This window comes from Pelophylax lessonae, assembly GCF_965119305.1.
Source record: "Pelophylax lessonae genome assembly, chromosome: 1".
NCBI classification, from domain to species: domain Eukaryota; kingdom Metazoa; phylum Chordata; class Amphibia; order Anura; family Ranidae; genus Pelophylax; species Pelophylax lessonae.
Genome location: NC_138768.1, coordinates 162,415,412 through 162,434,728, shown reverse-complemented (window position 1 = coordinate 162,434,728; position 19,317 = coordinate 162,415,412). Strand labels below are relative to the sequence as shown.

At 43.2% G+C, this 19,317-nt stretch overlaps 1 protein-coding gene across 1 annotated transcript in view; it reads left to right on the top strand.

Annotated features, from left to right (window-relative positions):
- SKIC3 (SKI3 subunit of superkiller complex) overlaps positions 1–19,317 on the top strand; it is a 249,004-nt gene that overhangs the window by 3,033 nt on the left and 226,654 nt on the right. The window contains exon 2 of the mRNA XM_082272834.1: positions 5,981–6,079. Within this exon, the coding sequence (XP_082128960.1) occupies positions 5,990–6,079 (90 nt within the window). The 5' untranslated portion in view covers positions 5,981–5,989. The remainder of the gene's footprint in view (positions 1–5,980; positions 6,080–19,317) is intronic.

The following is a 19,317-nucleotide window of genomic DNA, read 5'->3' as shown; positions in this document are numbered from 1 at the left end:
TAGTAGTAAATAAAGTCCACCTGTGTGTAACTTGGAGTCGGTTCACATTCTTGTCAGCCTGACAAGTCGCGGTCCCTCGCGGTCCATTGACCGCTACAGGACCCGTTCTAATAGGAGCGACACAAGTCGCTCCGACTTAGAAAAAGGGTCCTGTACTATTTCGGGGCGACCTCGGAGCAACTTGCATAGACTTTCATTATGTGAAGTCCCTGCAAGTCGCTCCGAAGTCGTGGTGCACGGGACTTACAAGTCGCCTCCCGAAGTAGTAAGGAGTCGTGTCGCCCCAGTGTGAACCGACTCTTAATCTGAGTATAAATACAGCTGTTCTGTGAAGCCCTCAGAGGTTGGTTAGAGAACTTGAGTGAACAATCACCATCATGAAGGCCAAGAAACACCAGACAGGTGAGGGATGAAGTTGTAGAGAAGATTAACCACTTAAGCCCCGGAAGATTTTACCCCCTTCCTGACCAGGCCCTATTTTGCGATTTGGCACTGCGTGACTTTAATGGACAATTGCGCGGTCGTGCGACGCTGTACCCAAATGAAATTGACGTCCTTTTTTTCCCACAAACAGAGCTTTTTTTTTGGTGGTATTTGATCACCTGTGCGATTTTTACTTTTTGCGCTATAAACAAAAAAATAGAGCGAGAATTTTGAAAAAATAACAATATTTTCACATTTTTTTTATATGAAATTCCCCAAAAAAATATGTAAAAATCAAAAAAAATTTTACATTTTAGGCCAATTTGTTTTCTGCTACATATGTTTGGTAAAATCGCAAAAAGCGTATTTTGATTGGTTTGCACAAAAGTTATTGCGTTTACTAACTACGGGAAAGATTTATGTCATTTTTATTGTTTTTTTTTTTTAACGAGTAATGGCTGCGATCTGCAATTTTTTTTTTTTTTTTTTTTGGCGGGACTGCAACATTGCGGTGGACAGATCGGACCCTTGACTGACATTTTTGACACTTTTGGGGGTACCAGTTACTACAGTAATCAGTGCTATACATATGCACTGTTACTGTAAAAATGACACTGGCAGGGAAGGGGTTAACTTTATTAGAGATGCAGGGGTTAAATGTGTCTCTAGGGGCGTGCTTCTAACTGTAAAGGGGTGTGGCTAGCGATGTAACCACAGAGACATACGATCCTACATAGCAGGATCGTATGATCTCTGCAGTTAGATCAGGGAGAATGACAGGCGGCTTTGTTTACATCAGCCACCTGCCTTTCTCCCTCTCCACCGGGAGATCGCGAGTGACCGGTGGACATCGGGTCCGCCGGTCACACGTGCGGACATGCTAGGGATAAAGCGGGGGCGGGAGCACGCCTTCGGCAGCGCGTGCTCGCCCCCTGGAGGCTCTCAGGCTAGCAGTGTTAATTTTGGCAGCACATTTCAATTTAGTTTTAGTCTTAGTCTTAGGACTAAAATGGCATTTTAGTTTTAGTCCCATTTTAGTCTTCTGTAAGTGTTTTAGTTTTAGTCGTATTTAGTCGACTAAAAATCCAGTACATTTTAGTCGACTAAAACATCCTACATTTTAGTCGACTAAAACGTCCTACATTTTAGTCGACTAAAACGTCCTACATTTTAGTCGACTAAAACTCATTTTAGTCATCTATAATCGAATGGGTGTAGTTCAATTGTAATTTGTAATGCATTATTTAAGCATTTCTCTACAATTTCCAAACTCATTACATACTACTGCTGGTCCTGGAGTGAAAAATGTAATATGTTATTATTTATGGTATTAAGCTTTGAGCATGCACCAGTGTTAATTTTGGCAGCAAATTTCGATTAAGTTTTAGTTATAGTCTTTTGACTAAAATGCCATTTTAGTTTTAGTCGTATTTTAGTCTTAAGACTAAAATGCCATTTTAGTTTTAGTCGTATTTTAGTCACCTGAATCTTTTTAGTTTTAGTCGACTAAATTTGTGTTAATTTAGTCGACTAAAACGTTTTAGTCGGTTTTAGTCGACGAAATTAACACTGCAGGCTAGCGACGTAGTACTACGTCACTTTGCCTGTACGGGGCTGACTGCTGCAGTAAATGTACTTGCGGCGGTCGGCAAGTGGTTAAAGCAGGGTTAGGTTATAAAAAAAAATTCCCAAGCTTTGAACATCTAGCAAACCTACCGAGACATGGCATTTGAAAAAAAGTTTTGTTGGGCGCCTCCGCTGGAAAGGCCAGTCCTCCAATATAGTCTTGGTGGGGGGGGGGGGGGGGGAGAAAAACCAGACAGGTGGGTGGACTTCTGAGGCAAGTGAACCACCTTAACACTAAGGGCAGCTCTTGGGAGGCAGAAGCAAATCCAACTGGTAGACAAGGAATGAGAAAGGCGCCTCTGAGTGTAGCAGAAACCACTTTATTGCACAAACAATGAGTAGATTTTCATAGAAGATGGCTTGTGTCCTCACGGCTCGGTGTCTCTTCCTGGTCCGCGGCTCGTCCCGTCCTTCGGCTGTCCAGCAGCAGGGAGATGATACCAAAGAGGGGAAAGCCCAATCAGGAGCGGTGAGTCAATGCGAGGCAGTGATGAAGCGCATACCTTGCTGGTGGACCGCACCGAGTGTGGTGACATGGAGGGGCGGTAACGCATTTCGGAGCATGCGCAGATGTGCTCCTTCATCAGACCGATCTGCCTCGCAGTGACTCACTGCTCCTGACTGGGCTTTCCCCTGTTTGGCGTCATCTGGACAGCCGGAGGACGGGACGAGCCGCGGACCAGAAATAGACCCTGAGCCGTGAGGACACGTCTTCTTCTATGTAAGTCTATTCATTGTTTGTGCAATAAAGTGGTTTTTGCTACACTCAGAGGCACCTTTCTCTTCCTTATCTACCAAGACATGGCGGTCCACCTAAACTGACAGGCCCGGCAAGGAGAGCATTAATCAGAGAAGCAGCCAAGAGACCCATGGTAACTGAAGGAGCTGCAGAGATCCACAACTCAGGTGGGAGAATCTGTTCACAGGGCAACTATTAGTTGTGCACTCCACAAATCTGGCCTTTATGGAAGAGTGGCAAGAAGAAAGCCATAGGAAGTTCTGTTTGCAGTTTGCAAAAACCCATGTGGGGGACACAGCAAACGTGGAAGAAGGTGCTCTGGTCAGATGAGATCAAAATTGAAACTTTTTGGCCTAAAAGCAAAAACGCTATGTATGATGGAAAACTAACACTGCACAACACCCTTAACACACCATCCCCACCGTGAATCATGGTGGTGGCAGCATCATGTGGGGATGCTTTTCTTCAGCCGGGACAGGGAAGCTGGTCAGAGTTGATGGGAAGAAGGATGGAGCAAAATCCATGGCAATCTTAGAAGAGTCTTCAAAAGACATGAGACTGGGGTGGAGGTTCACCTTCCAGCAGGACAACGACCCTAAACATACAGTCAGAGCTACAATGGAATGGTTTAGATTAATGCATATTCATGTGTTAGAATGGCCCAGTCAAAGTCCAGAACTAAATGCAATTAAAAATCTGTGACAAGACTTGAAAATTGCTGTTCACAGACGCTCTTCATCCAGTATGACAGAGCTTGAGCATCGCATACTAGCTCATTATGAAATACTTACCTTAAAACGAAGCCCCGTTACTGCGATGTCCGCTAGTCACTCGCGATCGTTCGCCGGGAAGGGAGAAAGGCAGGCGGCTGATGGAAACAAGCCGCCTGTCATTCTCCCCTGTGTAAAAATGGAGATCAGACGGTTCTACTATGTAGGACCGTTGATCTCGGTTTTTACACTAGTAGCCATGTCCAATCACAGTCAGAAACACGCCCCTAGGACACACTTAACCCCTCCCTCTCCAATACAGTTAACCCCTTCCCTGCCAGTGTCATTTTTGCAGTATGTATAGCACTGATTACTGCAGTAATGTCACTGGTAACCCCAAAAGTGTCAAAAATGTCAGTCAAGGGTCCGATCTGTCCGCCGCAATGTCGCAGTCCCGCAAAAAAAATCGCAGATCGCCGCCATTACTCGTTAAAAAAAACGCCACCAAAAATGACAAAAATCTTTCCCTTTGTTAGTAAACGCGATAACTTTTGTGCAAACCAATCAAAATACGCTTTTTGTGAATTTTTTTTATTTTTTTTTTTTTTACCAAACATATGTAGCATAAAACAAATTGGCCGAAAATGTTAAAAAATTTTGATTTTTACATTTTTTTTGGGGAATTTCATATAAAAAAATGTGAAAAATATTGTTATTTTTGCAAAATTGACGCTCTTTTTTTGTTTATAGCGCATGATCAAAAAATCGCACAGGTGATCAAATACCACCAAAAGAAAGCTCTGTTTGTGGGAAAAAAAGGACGTCAAATTTGTTTAGGTACAGCGTCGCACGACCGCGCAATTGTCCGTTAAAGTCACGCAGTAAAAAATCGCAAAAAACCCCCTGGTCAGGAAGTGGGTAAAATCTTCCGGGGCTTAAGTGGTTAAGCGCAGCGCAACTCGCGCTCGCGCATGCACAGTGCACAACCCTTTCACAGCCGGGTGCCCACATTAGTGATGCAGGTGCCTTGGAGAGGAGAGGGAGAGGATTGAGGCTCCCCCCAGCCGCATCGCTGGATCATGGGACAGGTGAGTGTGTGTTTATTAAAAGTCAGCGGCTACACTTTTTGAAGCTGCTGACTTTCAATGAATACAAAAACGCCTGGAACTCCACTTTGATCTCGTATTTTTAATAAAAATATAGATTTGATAAACAATTTCACAAATATCAGGATACACAGAAAAAAAAATCAACTACCATGTTTATATTCTGTGGGTCCCTGCTTCCAGAACTTTATACAGTTTTGGCAATTTAAATTCTTTTTACAATAAAAATGTAAAATCATATATTAATTTTCACAGTGAATTTCAATTATTTCTACCCTACTCATATTATTCTGAATGACCTTGAAGTTTGTAAATTTCATTAAGATCCCCACACCTTTGCTTCCATGAATTATGTGACACCTATTCACTTATGTCCCAATTAATAGACAATGCTGTGCCACAGAATTCACCAAGTCTATCTTCTGAACTGCAGAAGATGGTGAAAGGAGGAGTTTCAGGAGGTGGAGGCGATACAGGAATCGCTTGCTTGCCAGCAGCAAGATACCATGGGATATGTAGTCCTTAGAAATCCAAAGTAAACGTCAGAGAAAAAGCCACAAAGCATGCAGAGAATCCAGGAAGGAAAAAGAAGGCCAGTAGACAGGCAGCACTCATAACATAACATGAAAGGAGATTTTTCAAGACCGCTATTGGATTGTCAAAAATAACTTTTTGTGTTGCTATTACAATGCTGATATTATAAAATGAAATTGTATGCTATAAACTATTTTTGTGTGTTTTTACTTTACTTAAGAAAAAAAGTGTGCATCTTGGCATTTGTGCAAAAATAAATACGGTAAATAGAATTAAACGGCCCCAAGAACGAAAGGATTAAAGGCTTTAAAGCTGAATTTTGGGTCTTTATGTTAAACACAAAAAAAAAAAAACAACCTTGCAGTCCTGCATTGAAGGTAAGGATGACTAGGATGGAGAAGCAGTCCACACCAGAAGCCTGCTGGAGCGAGGAATAAGGTAAGTATTACAACTTATTTCTCTAACACTAGACTTAATCCTCAGTTAATCTTGCATTGTGGGATGGATTGTGGGGGGGGGGGGGGGCGCACCTCAAAGGTATTTTTCACAAAAATCCCAGAATTCAGCTTTTACAAGGCTGCTTAGAGCTTGCTAAAAGCAGAATGATGAAATATTTATGTGTTTTAATCCCTTTTCCTAGCGCCAGCAATTACTAGAAGCAGTAAATTCTACAATTCTACAATAGAATTGTCCTATGTTGGTTTTATTTTATGTCATGGTTAAAAATAAATTTGCATATTAACTACAGCTTTTTATGTTCAGCAGTGTAATTTTTTTTACCTAGTTTGACAAAAAGGTTTAAAAACTGAAATCTAATTATTGCATTTTCATTTTGTTCATAGCATATCATTATGTCTGGTAAAGAAGTGAAAGCAATATTGAAGAATGCCAGAGATGCAATTAGAAATAAAGATTATAAAGAAGCACTTAAGCAGTGCAAGGTAAGGCTTCTGCCCTTTTTAGTCTTTTAAGGTGATTGTAAAGTTATTTTTAACCAAAAATGATATACTTACCTGCTCTGTGCAATTGTTTTGCACAGAGGAGCACCGATCCTCCTGTTCTTGTGTTCCCCGCCAGCGCTCTGGGCTCCTCCTCTTCTCCGTGTTGTGGCACGCGTGTGGGCTCACTCACATATTGCGCTTTCTATGTCCATTGACACACTGTAACGCTCCTGCGTTTTACGTATGATGTGGATTTTCAGCTGCAGAAATATTCCACTTCAGTAGTCATGTAGAGAAACGCTGAGACACCATTCCCAACTCTCAATGACTCATCATGTGTGGATGATCTCAATTCAGCAAGTAAATACACACACTCAATAAGATGTTTCCTAGAGTGACTTATGTATATAGTAACACAGTGATGATAGGCTGAAGAGACAGGTTGGGTAGAGATGGTAGATGACAGACACTTGAAAGGAAATGTTCTTGAAAGTAAGATAGTAGCAGATGGGATGCAGATAGGTTTAGAAATCATGTATAGTAGTAGATGACAGAGTAGCAGGTGGACATACAAGAGAGATCAACCCAGTGCAAGAACAGGTGGTAGTAGGCTCAAGAGCTAGCAATCTTAGATAATGCAGATGTAGTAATAGTCCTTAGTATGCAGAGCTAGATAGTGTAAGCTTTAGTATAAAGGTTATAGAGGTTTCCCCCTGTGGGGTACTTATCACTAATAGCAATGTAGCAGAGGAGAGGTTCGGCAAGAGCGGATGATCCGGTAGCGGGATACAGGGATCAGCGCAGCGTGGTTCCGACAGCGAGGTATGCTTGCAAGCATGTGAGCTTCAAGACAGGTTAGCATCAAGGCACAAAGCAGTTTGAACGAACACATGTGAGTGAGAGCCGGCGATCTAAATAGCCATCCAGTCCGGCGCTCAGTGATGACAGCATCAGTCTTAAAGGTGTATGCGCACCTTACCAAAAGAGAATGGTGGGGCGCATACACTTATGAAAGAGTAATTAGGGTACCCAAAGGTACCAGAACATTACAGTACCCCCCTTAAGACCGGCTCCTGAAGGCCTCTGGAGCTGGTTTGTCTGGGTACTTCGCATGAAAATTGCGGATTAATCTAGAGGCATGTATGTCAGAGGTGTTTAGCCAGGTGTCGTCTTGGGGCCCATAGTTCTTCCATCGAACCAAGTACTGAAGTCTTCCTCTGTGGATACGAGAATCCAGAATCTCTTTTATCTCGTATTCTTCTCCACCTTCAACTTGTACAGGAGGAGGAGGTGGGATAGTAGGCCTTATTCCTTGGTCAGGAACATGGGGCTTCAGTAGCGACACATGGAAAATGGGATGTATTTTGAGGTCTATTGGCAATGTAAGCTGTACTGCAGCTTTTCCAATAAGTTTCTTGATTGGGAAAGGTCCCAAGAACAGAGGTCCAAGCTTTTTGCTAGGGATTTTCAGTCTTACATTTTTTGTTGAGAGCCAAACGAGGTCCCCGATAGCGTACTGAGGAGAAGGTCTTCTGCGAAGATCATAGTACTTCTTTTGTTGACTATGAGCGTGTGCAATGGTAGTATTAAGCAAACCCAGAGAGTCCTTTATTTGGGTAAGATAGTCTGAAGCTACTGGGTTATTTGAAGGAAGGATGCGTGGTGGAAGGGATGAAACCCATAGTTCAAGTAGAACGGACTCTGCTTGGTCGTACTGTGGGTTGCGTTGTTGTAGGCAAATTCTGCCAGAGGGAGAAGATCCACCCAATCATCCTGTTGGTAAGAAGTGTAACAACGTAAATATTGCTCGATGCATTGGTTGACTCTTTCAGTCTGTCCGTTGGTCTGCGGATGGTAAGGAGAAGTGAGCTTCCGCTCAATTCGTAGTATGTGACATAGTTCTTGCCAGAACTTGGAAATAAATTGTGATCCACGGTCAGACAGAAGAGTTTTTGGGATACCATGTAACTTAAAGACATGTTTCATCAGGAGTTCTGCCGTTTGTTTGGACGAAGGTAGTCTGCGAATAGCAATGAAATGTGCCATTTTTGTCAGATGGTCCACTGACACTAAGATGGTATTAAATCCTTTGGAAGGAGGCAATTCCACTATAAAGTCCAAGGACACAACTTCCCATGGAGTTTGGGGTATTGGTAGACTGCATAGTAGACCGGATGGTCTCGTAGTGTCAATTTTGGACCTGGCACAGACATTGCATGAAGAGACGAATTTTTGTATAGATGTTTTCATGTCAGGCCACCAGAATTGCCTGGTAATCAGATTAAGAGTCTTTGTCATACCCATATGTCCTGCCATAGGCACATCATGCGATAATTCCAAGATCTTGGTGCGTATGGTAGGTGGTATGTAAAGTTTGTCGTTGTAGTAGAGGAAGCCTTCTGCATCAGTATTTAGTTGTGGTGGGGGTGAATCCAAACTTATACCATGCAAAACCTCTTCCTTCAAGGAACGGACAACTCCAATAATGCGTTTGTGAGGTATTATAGGAACGGAAGGGATTTCGAAGTAGTTTTCTTCAGTTAGTCGTGATAGTGCATCCGCCTTTTTGTTCTTATCTGCAGGTGTGTAGGTCACTAGGAAGTTAAACCTTAAAAAGAATAGTGACAATCGTACCTGTCGGTGTGAGAGAGTTTTGTTAGTCTGAAGATATTGGAGATTTTTATGGTCCGTGTATATAAGTATTGGTAATTGGGTGCCTTCGAGTAGATGTCGCCAATTCTCCAGAGCCAATTTTATAGCAAGCAGTTCCTTTTCACCCACGGGGTAATTTATCTCGGGACTGCTTAGGGATTTAGAAAAAAAGGCGACTGGATGAAGTGGTGAAGTGTGAGTTGGTCGTTGGGAGAGTATTGCTCCTACTGCCATGTTTGACGCATCTACTTCCAGAATGTATTGGAGGGATGGGTCTGGATGGCGTAATATGGGAGCAGAAGTAAACCTTGTCTTTAACAGGTGAAAAGCTTTATTTGCTTCATCTGACCATTTGAATGTTTTTTTAATGCTAGTGAGCTGTGTGAGGGGTCTCACAATGGCAGAGAAGTTTCTAATGAACTTCCTGTAGAAATTCGAAAATCCAAGGAATCGCTGTAGCGCCTTGCGTGTGGTTGGTGTAGGCCAATCCTGAATGCAGGATATCTTACTCATGTCCATCTCGATTCCTGTTTTGGATATGATGTAGCCTAGAAAGAGTACCTCTTCTTTATGAAACAAGCATTTTTTCAGTTTCACATAAAGGTTGTGTGCAAGCAATCTCGATAATACTAGTCTTACATGTCTTATGTGTTCAGACAGGGATCGTGAATATATAAGTATATCGTCCAGATATACCACAACACAGACATCTAGTAAGTCTCTGAAAATATCGTTTATAAATCGTTGAAAAACTGCAGGGGCGTTGCATAGCCCGAATGGCATTACAAGATATTCGAACAATCCGTATCTGGTTCTGAATGCACTCTTCCACTTGTGTCCATCACGGATTCGAATGAGATTGTATGCTCCTTTCAGGTCTATTTTTGAAAAATAGGTAGCTCCACGCACCTGCTCAATGAGCTCAGGGATAAGCGGTAGAGGATAGCGATCTTTTATTGTAATAGCATTCAATTGCCTATAGTCGATGATAGGCCTGAGACTTGAGTTCTTATTGCGGACAAAAAAGAGTCCTGCTGCTGTGGAAGAAGTGGAAGGTCTAATAAAACCTTTCCAAATTCTCATCCAAATAGTCTTTGAGATGGGAAAGTTCATCCTGTGAAAGAGGATAAACATGACCGAACGGCAATTTGCTATTTGGGAGTAGATCAATGCTACAATCATAGTCTCGATGGGGAGGTAGTGCTTGAGCATTTTTCTCAAGAAAAACCTCAGAGAGATCCTGATAACATAGTGGTGCAATCTCATCTGTCACCACAGACAGGATCTTCCCGAAAGACGGGAGGTTACACGTACCCTCGCAATAGCAAGAGAGGAAGGCCAGGGTCCGTTCCTTCCAATCTATGGTTGGTTGATGTGTGTGCAACCAGGGAAGTCCCAACACAATGGGAAAGTGGGGTGAAGGTATTAGATCGAAGGTAGTGGTCTCCATATGAGACCCGTTAGTAGTGACTAGGAGTGCCTGTGTCTGATCAGTGATCGGACCAGAGGATAAAGGAACACCGTTAATAAGACTTACTGAGACAGGTTTAAGTTTAGAAATAATAGGAACTTTATTTAAAGCAGCAAAACGTATGTCAATATAATTTCCACAAGATCCTGTGTCAATCATAGCCTTAGTAGTAATCCTGTTCTGGTCCCACTGTAATGTTAAGCAAACAGAAAGGTAAGGGTTAGTGATTGAAGTTGTCAATCCCCCTAGGAGGACATGTGAACACTCACCCTTCTTTTTGTAGACTAGGGGACAGACGTTTATCTTGTGATCCGGGGATGCACAGTACAAGCAGAGATTACCAGATCGTCTTTTGGCTCTTTCCATAGTTGATAGAGGTGGGCGTATGGTTCCTACCTCCATAGGAACGGGGTCAACGGCCGAAATCCGAGAAGAACTGGATAATGGCATTCCCATTTTCTCAGCCTTTCTTTCTCGTAGTCTTCTATCTATGGTGATACTGAGTTGTATCAATGCATCCAGGGTTTTTGGCAGATCCGCTCGGGCGAGCTAGTCTTTAACGGCCTCTGATAGGCCAAGCCTAAATTGGGTTTTCAGAGATGCATCATTCCATTCTGAATCAAGGGTCCATCTCTTGAATTCTGCGACAAAGTCTTCTACAGGTCTCCTACCTTGTTTCAAGGATCTTAATTGAAGATCGGCAGTACTCTGCCTATTGGGATCATCATATAGGCTAGTGAGTTCTGCTAGGAACAAGGCATAGGAGTTGAGAAGCTGGTCGTTTTTCTCAAAAAGAGAGTCTGCCCAGGCCCGAGGATCGCCTGTTAGGTAAGAAATAATAGTACAAACCTTAATGTGATCAGTAAGGTAGGTACGGGGTTTTAGCAAGAAAAGTAACTCCCATGCGTTTTTAAATTCACGAAATTTTTGCGATCGCCTGTAAATACCAAAGGAGGATTTATTTTGGGTTCAGGGGACTGAGCAGAGGTAAGTTGTGTCAGTCTAATTACCTGCTGCGACAGAGCCTGATTGTCTTCTTTTAATTCAGCAAGTGCGTGTATTAACGCAGTTACTTGCTGTTTTAATTGTGTCATCTGAGTGGTTATTTCTGCTGAATCCATTTGTGGTTCGTTCAATCTGTAACGCTCCTGCGTTTTACGTATGATGTGGATTTTCAGCTGCAGAAATATTCCACTTCAGTAGTCATGTAGAGAAACGCTGAGACACCATTCCCAACTCTCAATGACTCATCATGTGTGGATGATCTCAATTCAGCAAGTAAATACACACACTCAATAAGATGTTTCCTAGAGTGACTTATGTATATAGTAACACAGTGATAGGCTGAAGAGACAGGTTGGGTAGAGATGGTAGATGACAGACACTTGAAAGGAAATGTTCTTGAAAGTGAGATAGTAGTAGCAGATGGGATGCAGATAGGTTTAGAAATCATGTATGGTAGTAGATGACAGAGTAGCAGGTGGACATACAAGAGAGATCAACCCAGTGCAAGAACAGGTGGTAGTAGGCTCAAGAGCTAGCAATCTTAGATAATGCAGATGTAGTAATAGTCCTTAGTATGCAGAGCTAGATAGTGTAAGCTTTAGTATAAAGGTTATAGAGGTTTCCCCTGTGGGGTACTTATCACTAATAGCAATGTAGCAGAGGAGAGGTTCGGCAAGAGCGGATGATCCGGTAGCGGGATACAGGGATCAGCGCAGCGTGGTTCCGACAGCGAGGTATGCTTGCAAGCATGTGAGCTTCAAGACAGGTTAGCATCAAGGCACAAAGCAGTTTGAACGAACACATGTGAGTGAGAGCCGGCGATCTAAATAGCCATCCAGTCCGGCGCTCAGTGATGACAGCATCAGTCTTAAAGGTGTATGCGCACCTTACCAAAAGAGAATGGTGGGGCGCATACACTTATGAAAGAGTAATTAGGGTACCCAAAGGTACCAGAACATTACACACACACAGTGCATCTTGGCCCTGCTCCCCACTCTCTCATCAGTGGATTTGATTGACAGCAGCAGGAGTAAGAGAATGCATTAAGGTAAAATACCTTCAGCCTTTACAACCACTTTTAAGGCTAGTAAAAGAACTCCATTAACCGCTTTACGACCGCCCGCCGCAGTTATACTGTGGCAGGCAGCCGCTCCTGGGCAAATCGACGTAGCTATACGTCGGTCCCGAGCAGGAATCGGGGAAGTCGATGCAGCGGGCAGGCAGCTCCGATTGCCGCCTGACACCCGCGATTGTTCCCCGCTGAGAGAGAACGGTCAGCTGTTGTAAACACAGCTGACCGTTCTTCTCCCTGGAATGATCATAGAGCCCATGTGATCCTTCTATATAGGATCACATGTCTCTATGGTCATTTCAGAAGCCACGCCCCCCACAGTTACAATCACTCCTCTAGGCTCACATTTAACCCCTTCCCTGCCAATGGCATTATTACAGTAACAGTGCATATTTTTAGCACTGATACTGTAATAATGTCACTGGTACCCCCAAAAGTGTCACAAATGTCAGTTAGGGGTCCCATCTGTCCGCCGCAATGTCGCAGTCCCGCAAAAAATCACGCAAACCAATCAAAATACGCTTATTGCGATTTTTTTTTTTTTTTTTTTTTTTTTATACCAAAAATATGTAGCAGAAAACAAATTGGCCTAAAATGTTAAAAAAAAATTCATTTTTAATTTTTTTTTTTTTTTTTTTTTTGGGAATGTTATATAGTGAAAAAAATAAAATTCGCACAGGTAATCAAATGCCACCAAATGAAATCTCTATTTGTGGGAAAAAAGGACATCAATTTTATTTAGGTACAGCGTCGCATGACCGCGCAATTGACCTTTAAAATAACCCAGTGCCGAATCGCAAAATATGGCCTGGTTATTAAGGGGGCAAATTCTTCCGGTCTTAGGGCCCTTTCACACGGGCGCTCCGTATGTCCGTTTTTGCGGATGATTTACGGACATAATGTAAGTCAAGGGCATTGCAGATGTCAGCGGAATACCATCCGCTGACATCCGATTTTCTTCCTTTCAGTTCTGTTCCGTTTTTTGGAACGGAACAGAACCCTATTTTTCCTCCGTTCAAAAAACGGAAAGGAAGGAAAATCGGATGTCAGCGGTGTCATCCGCTGACATCCGCAATGCCCATAGACTTACATTATGTCCGTATATCATCCGCAAACGGATGGGATGATATGCAGACATACGGAGCGTATGACACAAATGTCATCCGCTCCTTGAAAAAAAAAAGTGCCGGAGTGGATCCCAATGCGGTCCGCTCCGTGTGAAAAACCCCCTAAAGTGGTTAAAGAGGAACTGAACTATATTCGCTGTGCCCAGAAAAGACAGACAAAGGACAAAAGACCAGTCACCAGTATTGGCTGTTGTCTCTAAACAGCAGATCTTTATCCATTACTGATTTACCATGACTTTTTCTCTGTGTGAAGGCAACCATTCTGATAGAACATTACCATCTTGCTTCCTCATTGTCAGAGCCTTCTGCAAGAACGGTGTGCATCACACAGTAGTGACATCGTCAAATCCCACTCCAAATTTTCTGAGACTAGCAGTCACAGCAGCAGTAGCTTAAATTCCTAGCACAGATAAACAACTATGAGGCTGAAGGCACAGGAGGGCCTGGTCACACTCACATACCAGGAAGTGCTCTTACAAAAAATGTTCCTTTTTCAGGGTGCTTTTTAGGCACAATTAACATTTCTAGATGCTCCCTATAGCATAGCAAATCTTTACTTTTTGAGTTCAGGTCCACTTTAAAATCCATTGTTTCCAGTTTATGTAAAGCAAAGTTCAATTTATAAATCTGATCGCATAAGTCAAATGCAGTTCTCTATTAAAGCTTATAACCTGCTAGGAGCCCCGAAACCAAGGGCTTTGGGTTAACCAAATACTGACTTCATCTGAAAAAGCTTCACTTGTGGCGCTTTTCCACTGCATAGAACCGTACCGGCTTGGCACGCTTTTGTGCTTTTCCACTGCGGTACCGCATGGTATAGGGTCGGAACGGTTCGGTACGGTATAGGTTTGCTTTTCCACTGCATGGAACCGAACGGTACGGTACGGCTCTGAAAAAACAGTACCTACTCGATTGTGGTTCAAACAGGTACCAAACTGGTACCATATCCCACAATCCTTTGCATGTAGTCACTACTAGCCACTGATTGGTCAGAGAATCACACCCACCCCGTTGTTATCCCACCCACTTAACTTTAGTACTACTTTAGTGGAAAAGCAAACCTATACCGTACCGAACCGTTCCGACACTATACCATGCGGTACCGCAGTGGAAAAGCAAACCGGGCCAAGCAGGGCCGAGTAGAGCCTAGCCGGTACTAGCCGGTACTTGCAGTGGAAAAGTGCCATTGGAACCAACCAATTCTGCTTCCTGTGCGTCTGTTGGTCAAGGAGTCTACTCAGTGTAACAAAGGACCAGTAGTGGGATAGGGAGGTTCCGGCACTCTCCCCTTCTCCATTGTCCCTGTTGAGGTCTGTATTTGCGTTGTTGGGTTGCTCTGAAAATAACCAAAGGTATGTGTGAGCATTTTTAGGTTCCTGAATGTAACTTGTTCCGACGATTGCAATGAAACAGAACTACAAGTTTTCAATGTTTTAGAAGGTTTCTGGTCTGCCTGTTTCCTATCTGGCACTTCCTTTCTTTTTTGTTGTTTAATATATGTTGATTGAAAGAGAGAGTGCAATACAGAACACAAACAATAAACCAGTCGTAAGACATACAGAGGAACAACCAGTCTTACAAAGATATCGCTGTTGAAACAGCATATGGCATGAAAAAGATGTCTGCAAAGTAAAATTAAGCATCAGTCCGTGTGAACAACATCAATATACAGTTGTGTTCAAAATTATTCAACCCCCAATGCTGTAAAGGGTTTTAGGGAATTTAGTGTACATTTGTAATTGTATTCAGAATGAAATCCTAAAAGGACTTCTTAAAGAACCATATGCAACTAAAATGACATTAATTGGTTTTGTAATACAGTAGTAAATGTTTCTTTTGTGAATTCTTCATTGACACAATAATTCAACCCCTTAAAGACTACCACTCTGAAGAACAGAGGTTCATTGAAGTGTTTTCAATCAGGTATTGAAAACACCTGTGGATGTCAGGGAGCAGCAATAAAGCCTAATAAGCACCAATATGACTGTGATACTCAGCTCCTTCTAGACATTTACTGGTGTGGTTACAAACATGGTGAAGTCAAGAGAAAGGTCCAGGAAGACAATAGAAGAGGTGTCTGCTCTTCACAGGAAGGGCAATGGCTATAAGAAGATTGCAAAGATTTTAAACATACCAAGAGACACCATAGGAAGCATCATTCGCAAATTCAAGGCAAAGGGCACTGTTGAAACGCTACCTGGTCGTGGCAGAAAGAAGATGCTGACTTCGACTGCTGTGCGCTACCTGAAGCGTAGAGTGGAGAAAAGTCCCAGTGTGACTGCTGAGGAACTGAGAAAAGATTTGTCAGATGTGGGTACTGAAGTTTCTGCTCAGACAATACGGCGCACACTGCGTAATGAAGGCCTCCATGCCAGAACTCCCAGGCGCACCCCCTTGCTGTCTCCAAAGAATAAGAAGAGTCGACTGCAGTATGCCAAAAGTCATGTGGACAAACCACAGAAGTTTTGGGATAGTGTTCTGTGGACTGATGAAACAAAATTAGAACTGTTTGGGCCCATGGATCAACGCTATGTTTGGAGGAGGAAGAACAAGGCCTATGAAGAAAAGAACACCTTGCCTACTGTGAAGCATGGCGGGGGGGTCAATCATGCTTTGGGGCTGTTTTGCTTCTGCAGGTACAGGAAAGCTTCAGCTTGTGCAAGGTACCATGAATTCTCATCAGTACCAGGAGATATTGGATGACAATGTGATGTAGTCCGTCACAAACCTGAGGCTTGGGAGACGTTGGACTTATTTAACAGGACAATGATCCCAAGCATACCTCCAAGTCCACTAGAGCATGGTTGCAGATTAAAGGCTGGAACATTTTGGAGTGGCCATCACAGTCATCAGACTTAAATCCGATTGAGAACCTCTTGTGGGACTTAAAGAAAGCAGTTGCAGTGCACAAGCCTAAGAATGTGACTCAACTGGAGGCTTTTGCCCATGACGAATGGGCGAAGATACCCGTAGATCGCTGCAAGACACTTGTGTCAAGCTATGCTTCACGTTTAAAAGCTGTTATAACTGTAAAAGGATGTTGTACTAAGTACTAAGATTGAATGTCACTTGGGGGTTGAATAAAACTGATAATGATGTGAGCACAGAAAAGACATTTGTGGTTATTTCATTATAAAGGTTATGTTATATTTGTCTGACCTACACGTGCCTCTTTGATTTAATTGTAAGCAGGATGACTGAATGATCAAAATCAATGTCAAACTGGCCAAAACAATCAATTTCAGTGGGGGTTGAATAATTTTGAACACAACTGTAGATCTGCGAAGCATTCCTCATGTAGAAAGTGTAAGAGAGAAGAGTGGGAGCAGAAAGGGCAAGAGAAGAAAATGATCAAGAAGGAAGCAAAGTGGAGGAAGGGAGAGAATAAAAGAAAGTATGCAGGCCGCGGGTGTCAAATCAAATATAACATGACAGTCATTAGGAAGAGGAGCAAGGGGTCCCTGAAAGAAAATGGAGAACCGCACTCAAGCAACTAGAACCAGGTAGTACAGATACTCCAACAATAAAAAATGTAATCACTATACATTATACGTAATGTCACAATCAGTAAGTGGTATAGCAGGCAAAGACTTATCTTGTTGGGGAGACCCGGAGGGGTTTGAGGAGCAGACAGATAAATATGAAGTGGTAGTTTTAAACTTGGACCACGGGGACCAAGTAACTAGAAAAGAATCCAGCTTGTCACGAGATATGTGAGAGAGTTCTTCAAAATGACAAACTTACATCATTTTTCTGTAGCCATTGACTGGCACTTCCTTTCTATGGCCAAGTGTGTTTTCCGTATGTGTCCATACCCCCTGCTAGAAGAAAACCAGCTCTGCATGCAGGCACTTTGCCAATTTAATATAAATCTGTACTCTGCCCATGCAGGACAAATCAATGGGTTCACTTTAATGGAGGCCCGACCAGCAGCTTGATTTTCCCTTCTTTAGCTCCCCTGTCTCTTCTTTCAGCTGCTGGGGAAAGGAGAGGAAGCCCTGTATTAGGCTCTTAAGGCTCTTAAGCCCCGTACACACGAGAAGAAATTCGGCCGGGAATTTTCGTCCGACGACCGATCTGCCGATTTTCGGCTTGTTAGTATGGTGCTTCCGACAACCGACTCCGACTTTTCGGCCGAAAAAATCCTGGTGCGCAGGCTATATAATTTTTGTCGACCATCAAAACACGTCCGATTTTCGTCTCATTAGTACAGATTTCGATGGGGAAAAATCTTATGAGCAAGACTAGGCATGCTCAGAGATGAAAGAACACATACAAAGCAATCCAACACATGACATCACTTCTGAAGTAGAATTCTGTTGTGCGGGAAAATTCATGTGCAGTCTAGAGCACATTCCAACCAACAAAACACCACTCTGGACAAAAGACGGACGACCGGTCGGCGGAAATTTGTTGAGTGTGTACGGGGCTTTAGACATAACCTGGATCTTTCACAGATTCGAGGACTCCCTCCCTATCCATGACAGCACTGGTTATCTGAACGACCAAGTATCAGCCTTGGTCTGCTTCTGACTCTGCCTTCACCTTACCATTTGGTACTTTGTTTGCTCTCCTGTCAGCAGTAGGTCAGTCACAGGCTACAGTCTGGAAATAGATATACAGCCAGGCTTCAACCCTCAACCTTCTTGTGTCAGTGGTGAAAACTTGACTCTGCACCATAGATGTGCACACAGGGGTGTGCCACTAGCAGAGCTTCAAGTGTGGCAATGTCGACCCTTCCCACGTGGCCTCTCTGTCACAGTAGGTTTTGTATGGGGGTGGGGGGTAATTACAAGAAGCAATTCCCTATAGAGGCAGTCCCCGAGTTACGAACGACTCCTTCTAATGAACAGACGTCAATGCCGGGCGCTTGTGTTCTACGCTGGTCCTGGATACCGGCGAGAAGCCATCTTACAGCACCGGACACATCACACATTGCAGTACTGCATGACCACAAGAGCCCCAGATAACATGAATGCACACCCAGAAGTGCCCGGAATATCTCACATCCCTGCACAGGCTAGAGTTACACTGAAAAATGTATTGTTCGGACCTACAAACAAATTCGACTTAAGAACAAACCTACAGTCCCTATCGTGTTCATAACCCAGGGACCGCCTGTATGGCTCTAGCTGAAAACTGCCTTTGCCTCCTTTCCCACCCGGTTTGGTTCTTGTACTTGTGCCCATTCCCTCCTCCCCAGCCTCCCCGCGCATTGATCACTACCTCCTGTGATGCCTGTGCCCCCTTCCCCCACATCGCTTTTGGCTTCCCTCCTTTCCTCTCCTGCCCGGTGCTGCAGACGCACAGGGATATTCAGAATGGAGAGTGGGGAAGGGGCCGTCATTTATCGGCCCCTACCTTTGTTTGAATAAACACAGTGAGTGATTTGTCACTCCGTGTGTTCATTCATAAATGAAGCATAGTAAACTGTGTTGGCTGCAAAGAAAGGGACTGGGGAATCTGTCCTCAATTCCTTTCTCTGTTTCATAAGTGAGACATCAGTGGCCTGTTTAGACAGGTTGTATTTCACCTAAGGCTCCCAGTTGGGCTTCTAAAAAATATTATTGTAACCGTATAATAAAAAATTAAAATAGTAAAAATAAAATCTATTGGCACCGTCCACTGCCTACTGACACCACCCACTTTTAATAGTCATTAAAGTAGCATCAGGTTCTTCAGTGTTCAGCATTGCCTTAGGAAGGTTGGTGGAGGGACACCAGCTATTAAATTCTAGTTGTATCTAGTTCACTCTTAAACCTCAGAATAGTCAAAGATCAATGTACCAGTAAATTGGTGTAATGAAGTAATAGAACATCCACTTTGTTAGAATTGCCTATATGAGTCATACATGACTTCAGCTGAAGTAAATAGATTAACCTCCTGTGCCTTTTCTGCCTTGTCATTATGT